Source organism: Cornus florida, unplaced genomic scaffold (assembly GCF_030987335.1).
Source record: "Cornus florida cultivar Cherokee Brave unplaced genomic scaffold, ASM3098733v1 CherokeeBrave_3.0.0_Hap2_Chr01, whole genome shotgun sequence".
Taxonomy (NCBI): Eukaryota; Viridiplantae; Streptophyta; class Magnoliopsida; order Cornales; family Cornaceae; genus Cornus; species Cornus florida.
In genome coordinates this window covers 97,669,352-97,695,939 of record NW_026775571.1, presented here as the reverse complement: position 1 = coordinate 97,695,939, position 26,588 = coordinate 97,669,352, and the positions used below count along the sequence as shown (strand labels likewise).

General features: G+C 35.2%; 1 protein-coding gene across 1 annotated transcript; it reads left to right on the top strand.

Moving 5' to 3' along the window:
- Positions 1–4,912: 4,912 nt before the first annotated feature.
- LOC132308508 (calcium permeable stress-gated cation channel 1-like) lies at positions 4,913–26,251 on the top strand. Its single transcript, XM_059806606.1, has 12 exons — positions 4,913–5,411; positions 6,115–6,460; positions 12,536–12,694; positions 14,890–15,025; positions 17,350–17,451; positions 18,211–18,330; positions 18,495–18,575; positions 19,866–20,206; positions 21,152–21,397; positions 23,298–23,622; positions 24,903–25,136; positions 25,677–26,251. Exons 2-12 carry the CDS (start codon positions 6,147–6,149, stop codon positions 25,932–25,934), a joined length of 2,316 nt encoding a protein of 771 aa, XP_059662589.1. The 5' UTR covers positions 4,913–5,411; positions 6,115–6,146; the 3' UTR covers positions 25,935–26,251.
- The last annotated feature ends 337 nt before the right edge of the window (positions 26,252–26,588 follow it).

Sequence of the window (26,588 nt, the reverse complement as noted above, 5' to 3'; positions counted from 1 at the left end):
ACAAAGGACTCCATACGCCTGGTAATAAATTATGAGATGTGCTTGGGATAGCCACCAATTATAAAAACTCATTCTACCATTAAAAATGGATATATAACCTTGATAGAATTAAATAATCATAAATTAACAAAACTTATCATATTACCTCGTATCTGTGGTGCCCAGTGATTATAAAATGATAAAATTGATTTTATTATTTAATGTTAAATTCAAGTGCTACTAATTATTATTTTACCTCGTATCTGTTCATGCCGATGCATGCCTTTACGTTGTGTGCCATGCCATGTATACCCTTTGCTGTCGAGTTAATTGCCTTTGTGGAGCTCCCTTCTTTGCTATACTTAAGGCTCAACCTCTTGGTCTCATCAATGCTCACAAAGTTACGGGACCAGAGCATGTGTGGGTGTCCCATTGATGCTTGAATCCACGAACATTAGCCCCTTACCCGGTGTGCCTTCTCGTATTGTTGCTCTTCATAATGGCTCGTCATGACATTGATGGTCTTCCTTTTTGGGCAATCTCTCATCTAATGTGGTCCGTGACAGTTGGTATCAGAGTTAAGGTCATGAGTCGTCACACCTTGTGTAAAGCAAGCTATGGCGGAACACTCGAACATGACTAACGTCCAGGAGGAAGAGCTGCATGGAAGGGAGGAAAATCGCTCTCCAATTGGATCGAGGATGAGGGCTAAGTCGAAGGACATCGTTGCGGACTTAGAGGCACGCTTGACAAACATGGAGGAGTCAACGTGAAGGGACAGCTTAAGAATGCTCACCAGCGCATGGATGAGCTGGAGTCGGAGGACGTTGAGGTCCAGAATACTGTTAAAAGGTCACACAATACCCTAAATGGTGACTTTCGACAGAAACTCCAAGCATTTCGGGAACTCATGTTGGGCGAGTTTGCCCCGTAATAGTTAAACATTATTCTTCCTAAATGTTATTTTTCTTGTGTTTAATATTATGAATGGTTGCTTGGTGGAAAAAAAACAAAAAATCCGGATCAAGTATCAACAAATAAAGTTTCTTTTTCAATTCTGTCTCTTTATGGTCTAAGTGAGCCCTACAAAAAAAGTGATTGATTGTTCAGCTACTAAAAAAATAAGAAAGAGAAAGCTAAGTTGACACGGGGGACCATATTGTTTTGAATGTTTTCCGTATTTATGCCATTTTGCTAAGCAAAACTATTTATTTCTTTTGTTATGTTCTATTTTAGTGAATTATATTATAAAACAGAACATACAAAAGTCTCTTGTCCCTCTGTAGCAACACTATAATTGATGCCATGTGTGCAGTGTTAAGTTCATTTGGCATTTTCGAATAGGCAAACTTATAAATATCCAAACCCGACAATTTAACTGACCTTTAGAGAGAGAGTGAGAGAGAGAGACTCTAAACCAATTAAAAGGGCGGTTGAACTAATCAACCCTTCTCACATTTCATTGGTCAACAAGGTTTATCATCAAAAAAAAAAATTCCCACCATAATTATTATGCTTGCCCACACCCATTCATTATTTCGTTGAATTTCTTAGTTCACATTAATTTGTAGTCTTTTTATATATGTGGTTGTCATTTGTCACACATTGCACTTCACAAGATTACATTTTTTCTTTCATTTATATGTAATGTCGTATGAATGTTAAATGAGTCAAATAAGTTTTACTCAAATTAATTATCAAAAAAATTGATTATAAAATAGTAATATCAAGGTACGTGAGTATGTGACTACTGATATTATCTCGCATTTCAATTTAAAAAGATAGAAAGTTAAAAAATTTCAAAAGGAGTTAGTTGCATTTTGCGAAAACACTATGTGAGGAAAAATAGTAATATCAAGGTACGTGAGTATGTGACTACTGATATTATCTCGCATTTCAATTTAAAAAGATAGAAAGTTAAAAAATTTCAAAAAGAGTTAGTTGCATTTTGCGAAAATACTATGTGAGTATTATTCTATTTGGTTAGCAAGAAATTTGCAAGAGAATTATAGAAAATAACTTAAATAACCAAACTTCTAAACAGGACCTTAATGAAGGTGAAGTAGGCAAAGGTCAGGAAAATTGAATCTATGAAGGAAAATCGTTCACAGCTGCGCCACACAATTTATTTCCATCCAAACTTAACTCCACCCATTTGTTTTTTGTATTTCAAAATTACTTCCAATTGTATTATATAAACTCTAATTACAACTCTTCCTTTTTTTAATCGACTTCCAATTATATTAGTATGTATAATTTTTCTATATTTAATGTTAATTGTATATTAATTTTTTTTTCAACTTCTCCACTACATTGCACCAAGTGTGAACATCTAAATCATTGTGACGAGAGACAAAAAAAAAAAAAAAAAATTGTGTGAACATGAAAAAAAAAAAAAAAATCAACTAATTATTTAACATTACCTTGTAGAATTTTTGCTCAGTATCACTCCAGCCATCTCATTCTCATCTACTGTACTATCAAGATAAGGTGGTAGGACCCACAACACTTGCTTAAGCCACTAGGGATTTGAGTTGTGTGTCGAAAGCGGATCCCAAGGGCCATGGACAAAAATGTGAATAGATTATTTATTAATTTTTTTTTGAAGGAAAAAAAACCTCCGACTCACTAGTATTGAATGAACGGCAAAGTACAAAAAATCTCTTAATTTGTAGTCTTTTAATAAAAGAGTTAATATTTGGACTAAAATGACCTTTTATTTAAATCTTAATTCTTTTGAACTTCAAAATTTCATATCTCACAAACTACTGAAAGTTTATGAAATAAAGATTCCAGAAATATAAGATTTTTACAACAAACCTTCATAACTAGAGAGAAATGAAAAATCTAAAAATTTACTCCAATAATATTTAAATATAAAATGCTCGAGATATTTGCAAGAAAATTTTCAGAATTATTCATTTATATATAGAGCCAAATATATAAAAAAATTTAGTCCCAATAGAGATTGATTTCATGAGATATTATATATTGCGTCAAAGTATTTTCATTCTTTTATAGATTCACCATTTAAAAAATAAAATAAAAGTGAATATTCGGTTTCTATTGGAGCTAATTTTTTTTCATATGTTATGCTCCATATGAAAATGAATAATTCTGAATTTTTTTTTTGTAAATAACCCGAATATTTTATTAAATAAATAAATAAAATAAAATTGTTATAGTAAATTTTTAGATTGTCTATTTTTCTCTGGTTATGAAATTTTGTTAAGTTCGGAAAACTTAAGATTTAAATAAAAGGGCATTTTGATTCAAATATCAATTTTTTTACCCCCTAAATAGTTAAGTGGGTTTTTCGGTAAAGAATTAGACAAGGAGATTTATTAAAAATGATTATAAGTCGAGGGAGATTATTTGGTAAAAAATTAAATAAGAAAAAATTATTGAAAAAGATTACAAATCAAGGGCAATTTTTGTACTTTGCTTATAATCTTAGTTATCAATCAATTCAAAATGTGACATTGAAACAAATATTAAAAAAAAATTGAATAGTGCAACACCAATCAATTGTTTCACATCACAAGGTCCACAACTTGGGCCAACCGCACTCACAAATAGAACCACATTGACCATGATAGGTATTGCATTAATGCACACTCTTAGGAATGAATTAAATCTTTTATCTGGACTCAATATTTTTTATTTTTTTCTCTCGCTTGGCCGAAATAGAAAATCTCTTCGTAAATAAATAATAATAGACCTATGAAATTTTCTTTTGGCTATCTTGATAGATGTCAGACACATATAATGGGCACTTGTCATTCAATCAAAAAATTTATGTTTATAATTTCATGGCTCGAGCCATCCACGTGGGCACTTCTAAGTGCAAGACTTGGACTATTTGGTATACTGGATAAAAATTTATGGCCTAAAATCTTCTTAAGGTGTTGGAAGATAATGTGTACAGTATACATGCCCTTATAAGCCGAGATCTTTTATATCCTATCCTTTGTAAGTTAAGAACTTTCATGTAACAAAAGACTCGTATGCCTAGTAATAAATTATGAGACGGGTTCGTGATAGCCACCAATTATAAAAAGCCATTATACCATTAAAAATGGATATATAACATTGATAGAATCAAATAATTTCGAATTAACAAAACTCATCATGTTATCTCGTATATGTTCGTGCCCAGTGGTTATAAAATGTTAAAGTTGATTTTATTATTTAATGTTAAATTAAAGTGTTACTAAGTATTATTTTAAAATTACAAATTTACTTTTATGGGGTGCATTCTAATTGAAATTTAGTGTGTTTCTTAATTTATGCTTGTTTTCAATTGGAATCAACTCCAAGAAAATTAAATTTGTAATTTTAAAATAATAATTATAAATATTTTTAATTTAATATTAAATAATAAAATTAATTTTATCATTTTATATTCGAGTTAACACATATATAAACAATATAAATATATAGGGTAACATATTGGGTTAAGAGAGAGTTATTTGATTGTTTGTGGAGGGTATATGCATATTTTTAGTGTCAAAAAATAAAATGCGTATTTTTAATAAAGTGAGTTTTACCCCAAACAAAATAATAATAGTGGTAGGCGGAGGAGGTCGGTCCACATATAAAATTGGACTGTCTCAATTGGTTATAAAATTAGTGTGCCCCGAATAAACGCTGTCAACAGTTTCACACAGGCAAGGCCACGCATCCAACGCTACACCCACGCGGCTCGCGACGTCTTTTTTTGCGGCACAACACCACCACTCGCTCCACACTATCGTCATCTAAACCCTAGACATCATCAAACACCCCACACATCAAAGATACCCAATTATATCGCACGTTACAACACGCGCCTCACATAGAGCGTGAAAAACAAAAAAAGTAGCCGTTGTGTAACCTCCTCGTGCCCTTTTGCCGACACCTCATGTCTTACCAGTCTAATTAATCACACTGATCTCTCTCCCCCACACACACGCACACTCTTATAGAGAGAGTATTTGATACAAAGCCGGAACGTAAACATCATACCAAATCGAGACTCTCCAAATTTTCTTTTTAAGTTTTCTTTTCATCCAAACAACTTTAATTATTCTCTCTCTCCAAAAGTGATTACGGTTCGTTTTCTGGTTACGCGAAAGATCTTAAACATTATACCAAATCCAGACTTCCGAAAATTTCTTATTCTCTTTCCAAAAGAGACCCACTGTTCGTTTTTCTGGCTACGCAAAAGATCTTTGATTCTTATAACATAAGGCACGTGACAGTGTGTGTTTCGCTTTACCTCGCAATACCGTTCGGGAATGTTCTTGGCTTTGATTAAACCTTGAAGCAATCCAAACACTCTCAGATCTGCAACTCTGTTTCTTCTCTCTCTTCAATTTCGCGTTTTCACTTCTTTTGGGGTTTCGGACGTCCACAGTTGATCAGAGCTCATCAGCGAAATAACATAGAGAGTATGAAGTTCTTCAATTTCTCGTTTTTGATGTCCTTCCATGTTCTTCAGTTTAGGAAAATTTCTACTTTTATGAATGTAACTGAAGAGGCCTGTTAAATTTTCTCTGAGTTTCGTACCATAACATTAATTTTTTTTTTATTATTATTTTTTTATTTACTTTTATTATTATTATTATTATTATTATTATTATTTTTGAGAGTTGTTGAACGCATATCTTAGAGGAAGAGGCAAACTTTGTTGGGGAATGGACAAAATTAGTAAATTATGGTATTGTTTAGTTTTTGTGTAATAGTATTTTATCTAATTGTTTCTTTTGGTTGTTTGTTAAAGAATTTTGATTGATTTGTTAAAGGTTTTGATATATTGATTAATTTTGAATATTTGTCAAGGGTTTTGATATATTGATTATTGTTCAAAATTAGAAAAATTTTCCATACGCTTCTGAGGATTTCGTGATGATATGTGGGTGTTTGTGAAAAAAAGACACAAATGTAAAGTTAAGTTTGAGCTTTCATTTTGGGATAGTGATCTGATTCACGTGGTTCATATCATATATGAATTTGAAGTTTCGTTTTTGAGAAGATGTTGAGCAGTCTGTGTTTTTCTTTGGTTGGATGGACTGAGCATCTTTAGCTTCTTTATATAAATGTCCTTGTGTGCATACCATCTCACCTCTGCATGAAACTTTGCTCTTTTGACAGGGAATTTGACGGTTTTTATTTAAAGTGGCTAAATGGCCACACTGGGAGATATAGGGCTTTCAGCTGTTATTAATATTCTCACTGCAATAATTTTCTTAGTGGCATTTGCCATACTGCGGCTTCAACCTTTCAACGACAGGGTATATTTCCCAAAATGGTATCTTAAGGGTTTACGAAGCAGTCCGTCACGCTCTGGAACCTTTGTAAGCAAGTTTATCAATTTGGACTTCAAGTCGTATGCGAAGTTTCTGAATTGGATGCCAGCTGCACTGAAGATGCCAGAACTTGAGCTTATTGATCACGCAGGACTGGACTCTGCTGTTTATTTGCGAATTTACTTGCTAGGGTATGCTATCATAATTCTTAACATTTCTTTATTTAAATTATTTGCTTAGTAGCTTATATGCCAAAATGCCATTTGCTACCTGCAATGAGTAAATGATTTTCTGAATTCTCCATTGTTGCAAACAAATAGGGAGGAAAAAAAGAAAGAAAAGAAAAGAGAGAAATCCATTTGAGATGCTTGCTACAATCAATTGTATGGTCTGAAACTTCCTTTTCCTTTCTTTTGTTTACTCAATAATTAATTGAAGCATAACAAATAAGGTACTGGTTAATGAAAGTTTGAGATATGAGTAGTAATATATGAAGAAGCAAAGTTAAATATTTCCTGAAAAGCAATTCAACTTTTGTGCTTACAAATTATTCCTTGAATCAGTTGCAGACAGCCTTTTGAATTAACCTTATGTCACAAGCTATCCGTTTCTGTCCAAATTTTTACTACTCTAAGTGAATATAATTGTACAAGAGGAATGTGGCTGCATTAACTAAAGATGTAGAAATTCTCTGTGTAAAATATTCGGCCTCATATATTAACATTAACATCTTGTACAAGTATATATGGGAAAGAGGGAAAGCTATACAAGGAAAAGAATAAAAAATATTCCTACAAATCTTTCCTAATTTAAAACAATCAATCTATCCTAATTTACTACAATTAATCTGAATCAAATCCCTAAAATTAAGGGAAATAATATAGATCTTCCAACACTCCCCCTCAAGCTGGAGTATAGATGTCTTGAATGCCCAGCTTGTCAAGTGCCAAATTGAAAGTCATACTTGACACTCCCTTTGTCAAAAAATCTGCAAGCTGATGTTCTGTCTTCACAAACGGAGTGCAAATTAATCCACCCATCAACTTTTCCTTTATAAAGTGTCTATCCACTTCAACATGTTTAGTACGATCATGCTGAACTGGGTTGTGAGCAATGCTAATGGCAGCTTTGTTATCACAGAAAAGCTTCATTGGATCCCTATAATTAAAGCCCAGCTCCTTTAACAAAGCCTTCAGCCACAACATCTCGCATATACCATGAGCCATAGCTCTAAATTCTGATTCAGCACTGGATCTGGCCACAACAGATTGTTTCTTACTACGCCGCGTGACTAGATTCCCTCCCACAAAGGTGCAGTATCCTGAAGTTGATCTTCTATCTATTACACATCTTGCCCAATCAGCATCTGTATATCCTTCCACTTCGAGATGACCATGGTTGGAGAATAGCAGACCTTTCCCAGGAGCTGATTTTAAGTACCTGAGAATCCTGTGTACAGCCAACATGTGTGTTTCGTAAGGAGCATGCATGAACTGACTTACTGCACTCACTGCATAGGCTATGTCAAGGCGAGTATGTGCCAAATATATTAGCTTCCCAACCAACCTTTGGTATCTCTCTCTGTCTATAGGTGTATCATTTGTGCATTCACCTAACCTGTGATTTTGTTCAATTGGAGTATCAACAGGTTTGCAAGCCAACATTCCAGTATCAGCCAATAAGTAAGACATATTTTCGTTGGGAAACAAAGATCCCCTTCTTTGACCTAGCAACTTCAATACCCAAAAAGTATCGTAAAGACCCAAGGTCTTTGATCTCAAATTCTTTTGCCAGATATGCCTTCAGCTTACCCATCTCCTCACCATCACTACCAGTCACCACAATATCATCCACGTACACGATTAAGGCAGTAATCTTACCTCCAAGTGAATGTTTGAGAAAGAGAGAGTGATTCGATTGGCTCTGGTGGTATCCATATTTCTTCATGGCCTGAGTAAACTTTCCAAACCAAGCTTTAGGTGACTGCTTGAGTCCATACAAGGATTCTCGATCTGCATACCTTACCTCTTTTAGAGGAATTAACAAAGCCTGGAGGAAAGTCTATGTATACTTCTTCCTCTAAATCGCCGTGAGGAAATGCATTCTTCACATCAAACTGCTGAAGAGGCCACTCTAAATTTGCAGCCAAGGATAAGAGGACCCTTATTGTATTTATCTTCGTCATCGGTGCAAATGTTTCCTGATAGTCTATCCCATAGGTTTGGGTATAACCTTTAGCTACCAATCTTGCTTTGAACCTCTCCACTGAACCATCTACCTCAGGCTTCACTGTGAATACCCATTTGCAACCAACTGTCTTCTTTCCCTTTGGTAGTTCAGCAAGTTCCTATGTAGAATTTTTCTGTAAAGCTTCCATTTCTTCAATCATGGCAGCTTTCCACTTGGGGTTGTCAAGAGCTTCTTGTAACTTACTAGGGACTGACACGGATGATAACTGGTTTGTAAATATTTTATAAGATGAAGATAAACGATGTGAAGATACATAATGAGAGATGGGATATTTTCTTTGCCTGATTCTCAATAACTAATTCAGTAGCATCATGTGGTTAGTCAAGTTGATCAATAGGTAAATGATCTGACTCATTAGTAGAAGTATCAATAAAGAGTTTAGAGGAAGGAACTACCTTAGGATTACTAGTCACAGGAGCGCTTAATTGGTCATTGGGTTGATCAAGAGGTGGCTGATTTGTCTGTGTCTTCTCCCTTCTTGAGTATACAAATTTGTGTGGCTCAAGGAATTTCTTTGAAGTCGGTGCAAAATTTTCAGGAGATTCCTTCGAAGTCGATGCAGAAGTTTCAATAGATGATGATACATTGGTTAATGGTAGTGGCAACACCTCCCAAGACTTCTTCATTTCCCAAATTCTCCCCCTGAAGAGAAGCATTTGAACCTCCCCCTGAATAGTAAGCCTGATTTTCAACAAAAGTAACGTCCATTAAAACAATTATCTTTTGCTGAAGGAGGGTGATAGCATTTGTATCCCTTTTGTGTGGCTGAATACCGTAAGAAAATACACTTGAGTGCTCTCGGATCCAGCTTACTCCGGTGTTGTTTGTGGATATGAGTATAACAAACACAGCCAAACACTTTGGGTGGAATGTGAAGAAGAGTTGGAATAGCGTGTGTTTTGGATAATGTCTGAAGAGGAGTTTGAAACTGAAGGACTTTTGAAGGCATTCTATTAATGAGATGTGCTGCAGTAAGGACAGCATCTCCCCAGAAAGTTTTAGGAACGTCCATAGCAAAGAGTAATGACCTAGCAACTCTAAGAGATGGCGATTCTTACGCTATGCTACTCCATTCTGCTGGGGTGATACACACGAAGTTTGATGAATGATGCCATGAGCCTGAAAATAGACACTAAGCCCTCTCTTAAAATACTCCCCTCCATTATCTGATCGTATAACCTGTACTTTCGTGTTAAACTAAGTCAAAACCATTTGGTGAAAGGATTGGAGGGTGGCAAAAACATCACTTTTTTTCTTTCAACAAATAGATCCATGAAACACGAGTGCAATCATCAATAAAGAAAACAAACCATTTAGAACCTAAATGATTAGGAGCACGGGATGGCCCCCACACATCACTGTGAACAATTGAGAAAGGCACAAAATTTTTATTAAAACTTGAAGGAAAAGAAGTGCGATGGTGTTTGTCTAAGACACAACTATCACAATGAAAATTAGAAACATCAATTCTGGAGAATAAAGATGGAAACAACTTATGCAAAGGGTGTCCTAATCTTTTGTGCCATAGCCAAATCTGCTCTTCTGATGTTGACCTGCCAACTATTTGATTTGCTTTTCCATTCGAAGCCCAGTTCATATCCAAGTAGTACAAACCACCTCTTTCTTTACCAAGACCAATCTTCGCTCCCGTAAGAAGGTCCTGAAAGACACAATGAGTATCAAAGAATGTTACGGAACATTTAAGAGCCTTAGTAATTTGACTAATGGACAATAGGTTATCAGATAAACATGGAACATGTAAGACACTAGAAAGAGACATCGAAGAAGTAATTGGAATGGAACCTTCCCCAGACACAATAGAAGTAGATCCATTTGCTGTTTTAACACTCTTTGTACTAGGATGAGTGTTATAAGAAGAAAAAAATCTAGATTCACGTGTCATATGATCAGTAGTACCTGAATCAATAATCCAAGATGACTCAACACGACCATAAGTGTTCAACGCTAATCCAAAGTTACCTATATTGGCTGAGTTACATGAAGCCTCTTTTGAGGATAGCTTCTGAGCATACTCTTGCATCATTTTATCTACCTGAGCTTGAGAATATTGTGGCTGGGCTGCAAAAGAAGATTGTGCATCAGACTGCACATCAAAGGTTGTATGATGTGCTCTAGAATTTGAGTTATCCCCCTTGTTTCCACCTTTCTTACGGAACCAGTCTGGATAACCTTTCAGCTTAAAACAAGTCTCTCGAGTATGTCCAGCCTTATTACAGTGTGTACAGAAAAAAGACTCTTTGTTCTCAGTTTTCCTCGAGAAAGAGGTAACTAGTGTAGTTGGGGTCCGCATAGTAGCCAAGGCTGAACTCTCCTGTGAAACACCTGTAAGCATGGTGGCCTGATGGAGCTCCTCACGTCGAACATAGGCATATGCACCGCGAAGATTAGGAAGAGGATCATGCCCTAAAACCTGTACTCTGATCTGATCAATCCCTGGGTCGAGGCCAGCTAGGAAATTGTAGACCCTTTCATTCTCAATTCTCTTCTTTAGCTTTGTTGTATCCCCAACACACTCCATATCACATGGCTGGAGAAAATCCAGCTCCTGCCAAATGGCCTGCAAAGCAGAAAAATAGCTAGCCAATGTCTTCCCTTACTGTCGAGTCTCATTTGCCCTGTGCGTTCATAAATCTGAGAAGCATCACTACCATCAAAATAGGTTTGAGCCACGGCTTCCCAAATAGCATGAGCTGGGGGAAGTCAAAGAAAACTGGCGCTAATATCCGGAGTCATTGAGTTAAAAGAAGCCATGACATCAACATGGCATTCTCCTCCAAGCAAGTAGAGAAGGAAGTTCTAGTATCCGCTGGCTGTTTCTTCACTCCAGTCAAGTACCCCAACTTTCCCTTTCCTGTGATGTACAACTTCACAAACTGGGACTGGGCAGAATAATTTGTCCCATCAAATTTGTAAAAAGTCATCTGCACACTCATGTTGTCAAGTTGATTTGTCACAATCGAAGGAATGGGCGGTGCTGTACTAGAATCAGAAGATTTGGAGGTAACGACTAACGACAGACATGTTTCGATGTGTATGGTGTTTAGAATCTAGGCTTTAGGGTGTTGTCCAAGACAATTGCACACCAAGAGAACAAGGATAGGAGGACAAAGAGAATAGGTCAGCAGTAATCCCTCAGACCCGTGAAACTTTTCTTTCTTTCTCACACTATTGCTCTAATACCATGTAGAAATTCTCTCTGTAAAATATTCTGCCTCATATATTAACATTAACATCTTGTACAAGTATATATAGGGAAGAGGGAAAACTAACAAGTAAACGAATAAAAAATATTCCTACAAATCTGTTCCTAATTTAAAACAATCAATCTATCCTAATTTAGTGCAATTAATCTGAATCAAATCCCTAAAATAAAGGGAAATAATATATATCTTCCAACAAAAGATTGTGAAAAAAATTTAAAAAGTAGCTTTAGGTTTCTCTTGTTTCTCAAGTATTAAGTAATCTTCCCAAAACATGCATCTTAAGCTCATCTACTAATAGTTAGAACCATACATGCGGAGAAGATTATGAGATACAAGATTCTTCATATCAAAGATGAGATGTTTGATCCGGTGATGGGCCCAACAATTTGAGTCTATTCGTTGAATCCTGACGTTAACATTCATGTGATAATAGTTGAAAACTCTGACATAGAAAAAGTTCATCTCTTTGACCTTCTGTATCTGATTGATTTTGCAGTGGCACTTCTGCCGTAAATGATCATCAGGAGCTTTATTTAGAGACGGTCATAAAACAATTTTTCGTCCTAGATGTGAAGTTTTTGTTTATGGTTGATTATTGATGCTTACTTGTGCTTTGAGGATATCATCGTCTTCCAATTGAATGCATTTGAAATTGTTATATATAATATCTATTGTGCTGATTTTTGTAATTTTTAAATGCCTTTTGCTACAAGGAATTCTTATCAACTGAATATTCATCTTATAAGTGTGTATGTGTTATGTTGTGCTGATTTTGCACATTAACGTATGCAGACTCAAAATTTTTGTTCCTATTGCGTTCCTTGCATGGACTATCCTGGTACCTGTTAATTGGACAAATAGCACTTCGAAGTTAACAAAAGAGTTACCAAAAGTAACTTACAGCGACATTGATAGGCTTTCTATTTCAAACATTCCACTCGGATCACATAGGTGAGAATTTCTCTTTTGTTCCACTCTTTTCAATTTTAACCTCACTATTGCTTGACACTTACGAACTGTTTACAGATTTCATCTGCATGGGTAACAATAGCATGCCTCTGTCATGCATTAGAATATTTTTCTAATGAACTTCTTTATTCGTTTCACATTTAGATTTTGATTTCTCTAAATCGGAAATGCTTAGGATTTTTTTTTTTTCTAAATATATGTAAAAATTCAGATATGCCAGGCATGTCCTTAATCATGCATCATTGTTTGTGCCTGGTCTTGCTCAGTTGTGCTGTTGGGACTAAAATTATCCCCCTACATGACTTGTGTATACAACTAAGTGTTATTTCACTTTCGATCGTAGTCCTGTCACATGGCCTTCCCACAAAAAGGCTGCATTTACCCATTGATAGAGTGACTGTTGGTCGTTGATGCTACCATATACATATACTTTTTCTCAAATTTAGAGACATGCTTGTGAGCAATGCAAATATCTGAAGCTTAAACCTTTCTTTTAGGTCCTTTAGAGGCCTAATCTTTGTGCTCGTTTCCATTTACTTAAGAAAAGACTATATGCTCATAAGACTCCATCCTTTCTAGGCTATATCATTGATTTCCATCACAATGCTCTCATCATCCCTCTCTTCACTTGCACATAAGGGTGTCATTCGGTTGTATCAAACTTGGGGAGAATCACTTGGCTGCCAGCCCTAACCCAACTAGAAAATAAAGAATGATGTCAGAAAATGTTCCTCTCAGACTTGCCAAAATAAAATTGTTCATCTCAGCAAAGAGTTTTATAACAGCTCTCCTTTGGGATGGTTGTTTAAGCACAAATCAATTTGTTTGAACTCATTACAGTTTGTTGAACCCTTACGAACAGGAAAACTTATTGATCTGAGTTTGGTCAGTTTGCTAGATTGGAAACTGCCTTCCTTTTTCCAGGTCTGTCATGGGATTATTTATTGTCCCTTATTATATCAATTTGATTTAATGGCAGCAGCACATCCAAAGCGCTCAATCACTCCGGTTTACAACTGATAATAGCAAATTTTGTAGAACACTCCGGTTTACAACTGATAATAGCAAATTTTGTAGAACACACTAAAACATATCTAGGGGGTAATGTAGGAGAAATAGAATATGATTACTAAAATATATACACACACATATATAGATATATATAGAGAGAGAGAGTGAGAGTGAGAAATAAGCTGTTTGAGACATGTAGTATGAGACTATAAATCTCAAGACATTCTTTATATGATTATATTTGTGTATGATTAAATAAGAACTCATTTTCTGACTTTAAGTACTTGTTTAGCCTAACCAACATAATCACTTTTGTACGATAAACTTTGTTCATTTCCGGATTGCAGGTTTTGGACACATATATTGATGGGCCATGTCTGCTTTTTGGACATGCTATGTGTCATAGAAGGAAAAGAAAACTGTTGCATTTGTTATAGAATTATATTGTTGTATGGTCAAAGGAGGACTCTATTTCGGACTGAACACTTCTTTAGCTTAGCCAATATAATTATTCTTGTGCAATAAACTATGCTCATTGTCAGATTGCAGGTTTTGGGCACATATATTGATGGCCTACGTCTTTACTTTTGGGGCATGCTATGTATTACAAAAGGAGTAACTAGGGGGAAACAATTGATAATAGCAAATTTTGTAGAACACACTAAAACATATCTAGGGGGTAATGTAGGAGAAATAGAATATGATTACTAAAATATATACATATACATATACATATATATATATATATATATATATAGAGAGAGAGAGAGAGAGAGAGAGAGAGAGAGATAAGCTGTTTGAGGCATGTAGTTTGAGACTATGAGGTAAATCTCAAGATATTCATTATATGATTATATTGGTGTATGATTAAATAAGAACTCATTTTCTGACTTTAAGTACTTGTTTAGCCTAACCAACATGATCACTTTTGTACAATAAACTGTGTTCATTTCCAGATTGCAGGTTTTGGACACATATATTGATGGGCCATGTCTGCTTTTTGGACATGCTACGTGTTATAAAAGGAAAAGAAAACTGTTGCATTAGTTATAGTATTATATTGTTGTATGGTCAAAGGAGGACTCTATTTCTAATTGAACACTTCTTTAGCTTAGCCAACATAATTATTCTTGTGCAATAAACTATGTTCATTGTCGGGACTGCAGGTTTTGGGCACATATATTGATGATCTATGTCTTTACTTTTTGGGCATGCTATGTATTACAAAAGGAGTACGCAACAGTTGCATCAATGCGGTTGCATTTTCTCGCATCGGAAAGACGCCGTCCAGATCAGTTTACAGTAAGAAGCATTTTGTCTCACCAAGTTATTTTAATTTCATTGAAATTTTGATCTTCATTTATATCTAGTTTGAATATCTTCATTTATTGTAATTTTTTTCTCTGAAATTTGTCTTTCATTTGCTTGAAATCACTTGAGGTTGTGACTAGCCTTGACCTTGCCCATATTTATATCAATCAAACTCAATCACCCCAAAAGAAAACAATCAGCCTCAAGTTTGTATGTTCTAGGGGTGCACAAAAAAACTGTGGAACTGTGAGAACCGAACCGAACCGGAGGCTTCAGTTCCGGTTCTCATGGTTCCTGTTCCTGTCCCGGTTCTGAAAATCTAGAACCGTGAGTTACGGTTCCGGTTCCAGACCTGTGGGAACCGTTGGGAACTGGAACCGTGTGTGTGTGTGTATATATATATATATATATATATATTTGAATATATAAATAATTAACTGTAAAAAGTTTAATGGTGAGTCAGACTTGAATAAATAATACGTCAGAGGCCCATTCCCACATGCTAGATCCACTTTTACCACAAATCACGTGGTCCACTAAAGTGACTAAAGTGTAAAGCACAACAAAGTTAAAAAAAAAAAAAAGTGTAAACCTAAAAGTTCCTAAGTTCTCAATCTCTCATCAGACTCATCTATGTTTGAAGGTCAGAAGCCGCCGCAGCCTCCGAGTTCTCAATCTCTCATCAGACTAATCTCATCTTTGAAGGTCAGAAGCTACCTCTTCCGAGTCCTCTCATCTTCTCCTTCTGTATTGTATAAATTCATAATCACATTCGCCGATTTGCCATCTCAGATCTACACCCACTCTCTCATTAGACTCATCTCATGTTCGAAGGTCAGAAGCCGCCTCCTCCGAGTCCTCTCATCTTCTCCTTCTGTATCGCATAAATTCATAATCGCATTCGTCGATTCGCCATCTCAGATCTACACCCACACACCGTCGTAAATTCATCTTGTTTGCTCACGGCTTCATCATCTTCCTCAGTCAACGGTTTCGTGGAACCGAACCCGGTTCGGTTCCATATACCGGAACCGTAAGGAACCGAACCGTGTGCACCCCTAGTTTGTTCATAGCACCAAATTCTTTGAAGTTTTATCTAATTCTTTGAATTTTTATTCTAAAACCCTACCTTTGTAACTCTTACCATTTCCTACCACATAAGACTTCTCTCCAGCCTATAACAATTTTACTCCTTATTAGAATCCTAGATCTGCAACTTTTCTATAACCAAAGCCCACCATGAAATCAATGGTAGGAGATTAATTATTATTATTTTTTTCAGTTCCATGCGTCAATCAGATAGAAAAATCTTGTCAGAGAAAGTTCACACTTGTCCTAATCATTCAGTCTGGATTTCTAGTTTTTTTTCTCTACATGGCTATTTAAATTCTTGAAGGTTCAGCTTTTCAGAAGTTTCAATTGCTCATTGATTCTCTAAAAATTGGATCACCTCTTCAAGTTTTTTGAGTCCTTTATATCTACTGGCAGTAGGTATATGCATCTTTCCTACAGCCCTCTATCCTTGTATTCCTGGGAAGAGATAATTGAAATGAGGTAAGAGAGGCTTCCCTTGCAATGAAATATCATTTTGCAGACATTTAAAGACATTGAAGGAGTAAATGACTAATTATTTTAATTCTTGAAGGTTCAGTTTTTCAGAAGTTTCAATTGCTCATTGATTCTCTAAAAATTGGATCACGTCTTCAAGTTTTTTGAGCCCTTTATATCTTCTGGCAGTAGGTATATGCATCTCTCCTACAGCCCTCTATCTTTGTATTCGAGGGAAGAGAGAATTGAAATGAGGTGTAAGAGAGGCTTCTCTTGGAATGAAATATCATTTTGAGGACCCTTAAAGACATTGAAGGAGTAATTACTGTGATACATCACCTTCGTTTAGCCATCTAGGTGCCTAAAAAAGTTCACTGATTTGTTGTTTTTAATTTTTCTTTTTATTTTGGATGGATAAGTTTTTTTATGCCTTTGGAATTCTCCTTTAATTTATGGATATCATTAGAACTTTTCTTATTAAAATTTTTTCAGGGAACATGATTGCTAACTTATTTGGGTTTCTATTAATCGTGGACATTTATGAAATTCAGTGCGTTGTACTTTGCAATAAAGAATGCTTGAAATGTTCATCAATGCTCACCTGTTATGGTGTCTTCCAAGTTTGGAGCCTAATATTTTGGGGGAACTTTCGCTTCAATGCTTTCTTACCATACTTGGATAATGGACTTTTATTGTTTACAGGTCCTTGTTAGAAATGTGCCACCAGATCCTTTTTCTAAAAAAGTTCACTGATTTGTTGTTTACAGGTCCTTGTTAGGAATGTGCCACCAGATCCTGATGAATCAGTTAGCGAACTTGTAGAGCACTTTTTCCTGGTCAACCATCCAGACCACTATCTTCTTCATCAGGTTGGATCATACTGAAACTTCATTTATACACGTGTGAAAATCATATGATAAAATTTTATTTAGAAAAAAAAAGGATGTTGTTTTTGTTATATACATGTAATATACGTATTAAATTGTTGTTGTTTTTGACCGGCTCTCTTCTTTTTGTTGTCATGTGAGACTTAATTTGCTTTGGGATTTGAGTGGAAGGGGGGTTTAACATCAAACTGAAGCCTGAAATCTGGCCCAAGATCAGGATTTTGAATTTGTTGGTATAGAGAAAATTTATTGAAATGTTATGATAGGATAATTGTTTGTGAACTTTGTTGGTAATGAAATGGAAGCGTTTTTAATGTGCACTGTGTACTATCAAACCAGAGTATTCCAAAAGGTATGAATCAAGATTAAGGATTATCTAGAAAATTATGAATTCTTCGATATGGAGGGAGATTTGTGCTGCCTGGAGGGGAAGTAATCCTGTTTATGAGTTCCTCATCCTTCGCGGGTCAACATGAGGAATGCAATTTCTTTTACCTTCAGATATTTATGTGTTATTTTTCATCTAAAACTTCCTTTTTTGGGTTCAATAGTAAGATAGATTAGAAAGAAGATTGTTATTGTTCAGAAACAGTGTTAAACAAATTAATACTAAAATTTTAACAGGACGTTATTTAGTTTTTTTCTATTTACTTGAGCAGTAAGTTTCATGAATTGAATGCTTGATTATTATTTCAATTAAATGTTACAAATATTCATTCTTATCTTGAGAATTTTATGCAGTCTGTATACGATGCCAATAAACTAGCGAAATTGGTCAAGGATAAGAAAAGTAAGCAGAATTGGCTTGACTACTACCAACTAAAATATTCTAGAAATCAATCAAAACGGCCCATCATGAAGGTACTGGCATGCAATGTTATATCTTCGAAGGATAGTTTTTCATTTCTTATGCTCAACTAGACTATTTTTCTGTTATGTTATCACTTTTTTTTTTTTTTTGGGTATGATGAGACGATTTTTTTAGAGTCCTGACCTTGCTCTATTGCTCATTTTTTCACTGGCAGACTGGTTTTCTTGGCCTTTGTGGAGATAAAAAGGATGCTATTGATTTTCACATGTCTGAAATCCAGAGACTTACTGAAGAAGTAATTCGTGATCTTTGAATTTCTTCTATATAATTTATATGTTCCTCTTTTGACTTAAGTGCTTGTTTCTTTGTTAGCCCCTGTCCAAATGATAAAATAGGGTATTTTTTTATTTTTATTTTTTTATATTCTTTGAATTTTTTTGTGACTCTAGAGACATTATAATCTCTAAACATGTGAATGCTGAGCCAGTTTGGCGTGGATAAGTTGGATAACATAAGGATAGTTTGGTTGAATAACATATGCTATAATATAAATCAATATGCTCCTCTTCTTTTTTTTTCTTTTTTGCTTTTTGGCTTTTTTGAGGCAGTATGGAATGATGCTTGAAGGAGTAGAAATCCCTTTGGTAAACGATAAAACTTACAGAAAGGAATAACACAACCCCCTCAAATATAAAGATCTAAAGTTTTATGGAACAACCAATAAAGAATTCCACAGATTTATCATCTCTCTTAGATATTTGTCTTCTACTTGGTCATTTGAGGAATCTATGAAAGATTTCAGGAGAAGAAGTGAACTCACAAACCTCCCTTAATATATTTGATAAAACCCCTATTTGCTAATTAAAGAGCTGTCAGAATAGATTGTTTACTTGTGAGAGGATAAGTAAGAAATTACATTTTTTTTTTCTTTGGTATTAAAAATAAATAACTTTACTTTGGTATAAAAAACGAATTAGATCAAAAAGTGCTTTGGCTAAAATAGACTTATCTTGTTGAAAGTAATGATTGGAATTTTGGTACATGTTACCCAAGCTGGCAAAGTCAATTTGCCTGCTATAACCCCTAGGCATCAATATAGCATGAACAGGAATTTTTTAAAGGCCAGACTTGTTCTGGTTTGATAAGATGTTTACATATTAATACACGTGTTTATGTAGTCAATACATCATCAATTGGTAATGTGATTGATAATAATCATTTATACACACCTGCTTTTGCTATTATTGATGATCCAATAACCTCAGACAATATTTAGTTTGTTTTCAACAAGTTAATTACCCTTCCCTTTTGTGAAAGAAAGATTTTTCTTCTCTCACATATAAAGCATCTCAGGGATGCTTTATTCTACGTCTGATTTTAAGCTATTGCAAACTCTCCATATTCTTTACGATAATGGAAGGAGTGTTGGTCCAATGATTTCTCAGCTATATGCATTGGTTTGGTTCAGAGTGAAGTTGAAATTTTGCTGCTTTCAAAATTATGCCATTTTCTATTCTTTTATTTTTCTGCTCTGCAATTTTCTTGTGTTTGAAGTATGTTGAATGGGGGATAAATTCATGTTCAGATAGCTGCTGAACGAAAAGTGGTTACGAACAATCCCAAGTCTATCATGCCAGCAGCATTCGTCTCCTTCAAAACTCGGTGGGGTGCTGCTGTCTGTGCACAAACCCAACAATCCAGAAATCCAACTCTGTGGTTAACCGAGTGGGCTCCAGAGCCACGCGATGTGTTTTGGAACAACCTGGCAATTCCTTACGTTTCACTCACAATTAGGAAGCTTATAATTGCTGTTGCCTTCTTCTTCTTGACTTTCTTTTTCATGATTCCAATCACATTTGTGCAATCCCTTGCAAACATTGAGGGTATTGAGAAAGCAGCACCATTCCTGAAGCCAATCATTGAAATGTGAGTTCCCTCTCATTTACAGACTTATTCTTTGTTATCATCCTCCTGATGTTCATTTATAACATATGTTTCTTGAACATTGGATCAGTTATCTTGTTGTTTTGTTTATTCTTAGTTTTTATCCTCTTGAAGTTAATTAATTGAATCTGTTTTTTCATTTATTTATTATTATTACAGTGTTATTGCACATTTAAAACTATTAACTTTTTGTTCTTTGCTTAAATCTTGTTGTGTTTCTAATTTTTTTTATGCACGTTCACTATTTATAGTAGTAATTATGTTGTATTTCTAAAGCTCGGTATTAAAGGCCCTTGGCCTTCTTGTAGCAAACCACTTGATAAGTTCCAAAATGTTTCTTGCTCAAAGAAAAATATGGAAGAAAACTATGTGCCATAAAATTATTAGACGTTTATTGATAGTTTACACATTAAGAGATTTGTATTAATCTTTATGGAAGTGGTGCAGCAAGTAAATTCAACATTGCTGAACTTTTCTTATAATGGCTAGTATTATTGCCAATGATGTTTGCTTGATTTCTGATTTAAACCTATCTGAATTGTATAACTTGATACTGAATTTCGTCTGCCGGCTTTATGTAGTTTCTTACTTAATGCTTAAATTTGGAAAATTTTAAATAATGGTGTATCGTTTATCTAAATTTGGGTATTAAGGTGGAACTAGTCTACTTGAAGTAGGTTTTAAGTTTGAACTCTGTCCTTCTGATTTGAACCTTAAAAAGGTGCTACTGTTGTTGTTGTTGTTTTTTTTTTAAATGAGTTCAATGCCCTGCTGAGATGTTATGAGCTGAACTGAGGGTTATCTAAGACTAAGTCGGTATCGTGAGTTAATGATCAATGAGTACAAGTTATTGCCATAATCAGTCATTGAGTATCTAACTACCTATTGTTGCCTACTTCTTTCTAATAATAACCTATATTTATGCAGAAAGTTCATCAAGTCATTCATTCAAGGTTTTCTACCCGGGATTGCTTTGAAGCTTTTTCTCATTTTTCTGCCAGCAATATTGATGCTGATGTCTAAATTTGAAGGGTTTATAGCCATATCAGCTTTAGAAAGGAGATCTGCATCTAGATATTATCTCTTCAACTTTGTGAACGTATTCCTGGGAAGCATAATCGCTGGATCGGCATTTGAACAGCTAAATACTTTTATGAAACAGTCGGCTAACGAGTATGTTATCTCATTAAGCACCATAATTTTCTTTGTAGGGTATCTCCTCTACTTTCTGGCAAATCAATGATTACATTTTGAGTGCATGCATGTGGGGTGATAGGAGGTGTGCTCGCAATTGTCCGATATCTTCTCTTGTTTTGGAAAAGCATTAATATCTGAATGGGCTGTTGGTGACTCACATTATAAAGTCAGCAATAAATTATGTTTATCCTTGTTTGATTGTTACGGAAACTCATTATCAATTTCTCCTTTTTAATCTTAAATTTTGCTTGTTCATGTGCCTTTTTTTCTTGTTGGTTAACACGGGGTGCTTTATGGACTGAGCTTCAAGAGCAACAAAGACTTGAAAGTAGATCAAGTAGCCTTCATTTAAGCATATTTTTGTGGCTTTCGGTCCTTCCCTTTTTATACGTAGATTTTGGGTAAAATGTAATTTGTAAAAAAATTCCCCGAACTTTCTGAAAAACTTGCAATTACTACCGTACCATTTATTTGCCGTTAAAAAATTAGTGGAAACTTAGTCACATGTTTCAAAATGTAATGGCGATAACGCTCACCTTCTCTTCTTTGAATAAAACCCATTTCAGCTCCCCTCCTCTCCAATCCCCAAATCCTTAACCGTCGGTCCGTCGCTCCACCGTGTGGTTATAATACCAACTACATAGACATGCCTTTTATTGTTACACTTACTATCATCTCTTTAAATTTCACCCTCTTTCTTCTTTTTCTCTAAATGCCACTTTCTCGCTCAAAAAAATCCATCTCCTTGCTTAAACCACACAAAAAAATAAAAAAACAAAAAACAACTTCTTCACAACCACCATCACTGTCAATATCGTTTTCTTGAGACCCATCTCAAGAGCCCACTGCTGTATTCTTCCTACTATCCATATTCAATCGCAGCCACATTAATGTCTCAGTATAATTAGTTCAACTCCACCACCAGGCCACTATTTGCATCTAACAAATTGAGGTGAGATGAAGGCATGAATCTACTATTTAAATTGAATACTGAACTTGTTGGCCCTGTTTGGGTGAGAAGATGTAATTAGCAGAGATAACAGTTTAAAGTTGTGTTTGGCAGCATTTTTAATGGTTTTTCTTCAGAATGGGTTATGTCTTTTTTTACTTTTAAAAAAAAGTGGGAAAAAGGAGGAAAAAAAGGTATGAATACAGTATAATTTTATTGGGCGGTTAGTAATGGGTATTTTGATAATTTCATGTTGTTCTTAATGGCAACCGAATGTCATGGACTAATTAGGGAGTTTTTTGCTATGTTATGTGCAAAATTAGTTCAAGTTTTTTATTTTTATTTTTACATTTTACCCTATTAGATTTTAGGGTTCTTGTGCATTATTTCAGAGGATATATTAACATAATGAAAATCAAACCTTATTCCACACTTTTAATTTCTGCAATATGGAGTTCTTATGAAATTGTAAAATTACTGACCTACGTATCTTTGTTTGCTCACATGCGCTATACCCTTGACCGAAGTTATGGCTTTATTTAGATTGTTCTATGGAACAAAATCTTGTCCTATGGTGCTCTGTTGGTGTGCTCTTCATCTGCTGTGTATAAAAAATAGGTCCTCTGCAGTTATCTTGTGTGATTTGTTCGTTTTTGTGGATGGCATGTCCCTCTGTAGACTTACCATCAGCATACCTTCCTTTACGTCTTAAACTTATTTTCCACCAGCAAGATTCAGAAATAGATCTCTCTTGTTTGTCGTGTATTAGTGCTTCTTCTATAAGCTGATTCTAGACTGCTGTCTAATTGTACTGAAACTTAAATTTTGCAGTTATAATTGTATATTTCACTAACTTCAGTGCTTGTAATCTCGGGTCTTCGTTAAGTTTGATAATCTGTATACTAAGGGTTAGTGGTTATTTTGCAGTATTCCTAAAACAATTGGTGTAGCAATTCCAATGAAAGCAACTTTCTTTATCACTTATATAATGGTTGATGGATGGGCTGGTATTGCTGGTGAGATATTAAGATTGAAACCGCTGATAATCTTCCACTTGAAGAATTTTTTCTTGGTGAAGACTGAAAAGGATAGGGAGGAAGCAATGGATCCAGGAAGTCTTGGTTTTAACACTGGCGAACCTCAAATACAATTTTATTTCTTACTAGGCCTTGTTTATGCTGTGGTGACTCCAGTACTACTTCCTTTCATAATAGTTTTCTTTGGCCTGGCCTATGTTGTATTTCGTCATCAGGTAATAAATTTTCACTATGATCTTATGCATTTAATTATGTGGACATGTGTTAAGAACCTAACTATTAATCCATCCGCCTCGTGTCTAGATACTTTGCTTAAGCAGCCATGTTTAAGTTGTGTTCGAATACTAGAAACCATAGGTTCCTTTGTAATAAAAAAATATATATAATATATATGAGATAGATCTATCCAAAACATCCATGTCTGGTAAATACACTGTACCCCATGCTGGAATTTTTTTTGTTAACTTGAATATCCTGGTTCCTGTGTCGAGTAACATTGAGAGTATTGGCTAAACTCTACAACTGAATATGATTTTCCCTTTTTAGGAAAGTTGCTTGTTTATAGGAACATGTTTTCCCTTTTCTTTTTTCAAACTCTAATTTACCAACCTTAGCGAATGCCCCATGCTGTGTTGGAATAGAATATGCTTAGTAACAACCTCTTTTTGGCCTAGGTGATGAACTCTCCTCCCCAAAGGGGATGTGAGTGGTTCGAGCCCTACATGGGGCAGTGTGGTGTTTGTACGTGTGTTGATTACCTACCAAGAAAAAAAAAGATTTGACCAAGATTTATCTAAATTTTAGGCAGAAATTGACAGGAAAGTATCTGAAGCAGACATGAAAGATAGGCAGTTCAATTATTCTGCTATCTTTAGTTATTTTTGTTGGTATGGGAACTGGTCAATTGTTGGCATGCAAATCATTCTTGATGAAAATATGTCTCCATGTTCATAATTTTCTCATAAGCTGATTTTGGCTCTACATAATGGCAGAAAAAATTTACTTTTAAGAAATTGTCTTCTTCCTATATCAATTTGGAGTGAAATTTGTCCTAAATTTAAGGTGTGCTTTTGCCATTTGTTTCGAGTGTGGAGCATGGTGGTACATGTATTACTGTAATGTCTTCTATCAGGGAGTTATTTATTACATCAAATTTTAATTTTAATAAACATATTCCCAAACTTGTGTTCCACAATATATCTGGTTTTGCATTAAGCAGTATCTTATGGTCTCAATTCTAGTTACTTATTCAATGTGGGTAGACCATGTCACATTTGTTTTATTAAGAAAATGATGATATCATTCTTGTTGCATATGGATTCACGAGAGAAATAGGCCTTCCTCTTATACCATCTTTCATGAATTTATAGCAGTATCAACACATGTATGTTTACAGAGGAGTACCATCATATTTAGGCCAATTGATTTAAGCATCGTGGTCTCTTTTGGTTGCAATATATGGTTTGCTGAAAGTATTTGGTGTATGTTAATGTAGGTTATAAATGTCTACCACCAAGAGTATGAAAGTGCTGCAGCATTCTGGCCTGATGTCCATGGACGTGTAATAGCTGCATTGGTTATTTCACAGCTGCTTTTAATGGGATTGGTGAGCACGAAAGAAGCTGCTCAGTCGGCACCATTTCTCATTGCACTTCCAGTACTGACAATATGGTTCCATATATACTGCAAGGGCCGTTATGAATCCGCATTTGTCAAATACCCTTTACAGGTCTGTAGGGATCTTGATTTGCAAAATGGATGTTTTGTTGTTGCATTATATATAAGAGTATTAGTGAAAAAAAAAAAATTGATGATAAATGAAATATAGCTTTCTATCTGTAATGCCACAGATTCTATGTTATTTCTGGCATTACACGTTGAAGACACATCTGCAAAGATCATTGATGCATTTGTTATATATCTGTTCACAATATACAAGTATGTTTTGCTATCACAATAGTACTTCAGTATATAACATAAACAAACTGATGATGGTTGATTCAGTGTAGACATATTAGGGAAAAAGGAAATGGAGAGATTTGATTGATCATTAGAAGATGTTTTCTATCGTATTTGTGGTTAAGAATGTGTTTTGACAACAATTACAGGAAGATGCATGTGGTGCGAGCATCTTAATGGGTAGTTCTAATGGCTGTAAAGGGAATTTTAGTGTGAATGGCATCTTCGAATCCCTTACATTGTGCTGCTCTAAATTATGACTACTCTTTAATCTAATTGTCTTCATTCCTTTGTGTGTGGTGGATTCTAGGAAGCGATGATGAAAGATACTCTGGAGCGTGCAAGGGAACCAAATTTGAATTTGAAAGGCTACCTTCAAAATGCTTATGTTCATCCCGTTTTCAAAGCCGACAGTGATGATGAAGATGAGGAATTTAATGCCACGTGGGAGAAGGAGAACGTGCTGGTCCCCACGAAACGTCAGTCACGAAGAAACACCCCAGTGCCAAGCAAAATCAGTGGTTCCTCCTCACCTTCGATTCCCGACATTGTTAAGGAGCAGCCATAGGGTGCACGTGTTTGTACATTTGGCCCCTCACATTGTTGAAGCAGTTGAGGAGGTGCAACTGTAAATTAGATGAGAGATATAGGTCGATTGGTTGTATAGGGAGTGACAAATTAGTGCAGCCTCTGGTTTTCTGAACTCCGGGACAGCGACTTTGAACTGTATTGCAGACAGGCCGAAGTATAGAATGACAAGAGGCTGCTACGAGGCTTGTATTTTGTGAAATTTCTTATATGAAAATCTTTGATGATTGTACATTAACAAAGATAAATGTGACCACCGTGTTCTTGATCTACTGAAGTCGAATGTTGTTCTTGCTATTTTTCTCTCTGTTCTCGCCGTTGTGTTAACTTGTGGGCTGTGTTTGCTTTTAGTACTTCGGCTTCCTTAAAGTTCTTCTTTTCTGAACAACACTTGCCTCCAATATTCGGAAAAAGAGCAGTGATAGACATCTCGAAATTACGAAAAAAAAACAAACCAGGTCGTTTGCAAACAATTCCAGTTCTAACTATCTTTAACTATTTAAGGGTCCAACCGTCAAGTAATTTGTCTTTGATCAAACACGTGGAGTTTCTCTCTCTAAATTAACTCTCTGAATCAAGGTGGAGATTGAAGACCAGTTGTGTGGGATTTGCAGATCACCGCCCAGACCACCGT

What these genes read in the sequence shown, in the direction of transcription:
- LOC132308508 (XM_059806606.1), top strand. Translation starts at nt 6,147, where the DNA reads ATGGCCACACTGGGAGATATAGGGCTTTCAGCTGTTATTAATATTCTC. An exon ending in TCCAGAGACTTACTGAAGAA is followed by an intron (nt 18,576 to 19,865) that starts GTAATTCGTGAT and finishes ATTCATGTTCAG; the next exon opens with ATAGCTGCTGAACGAAAAGT. An exon ending in ATGTTGTATTTCGTCATCAG is followed by an intron (nt 23,623 to 24,902) that starts GTAATAAATTTT and finishes ATGTTAATGTAG; the next exon opens with GTTATAAATGTCTACCACCA.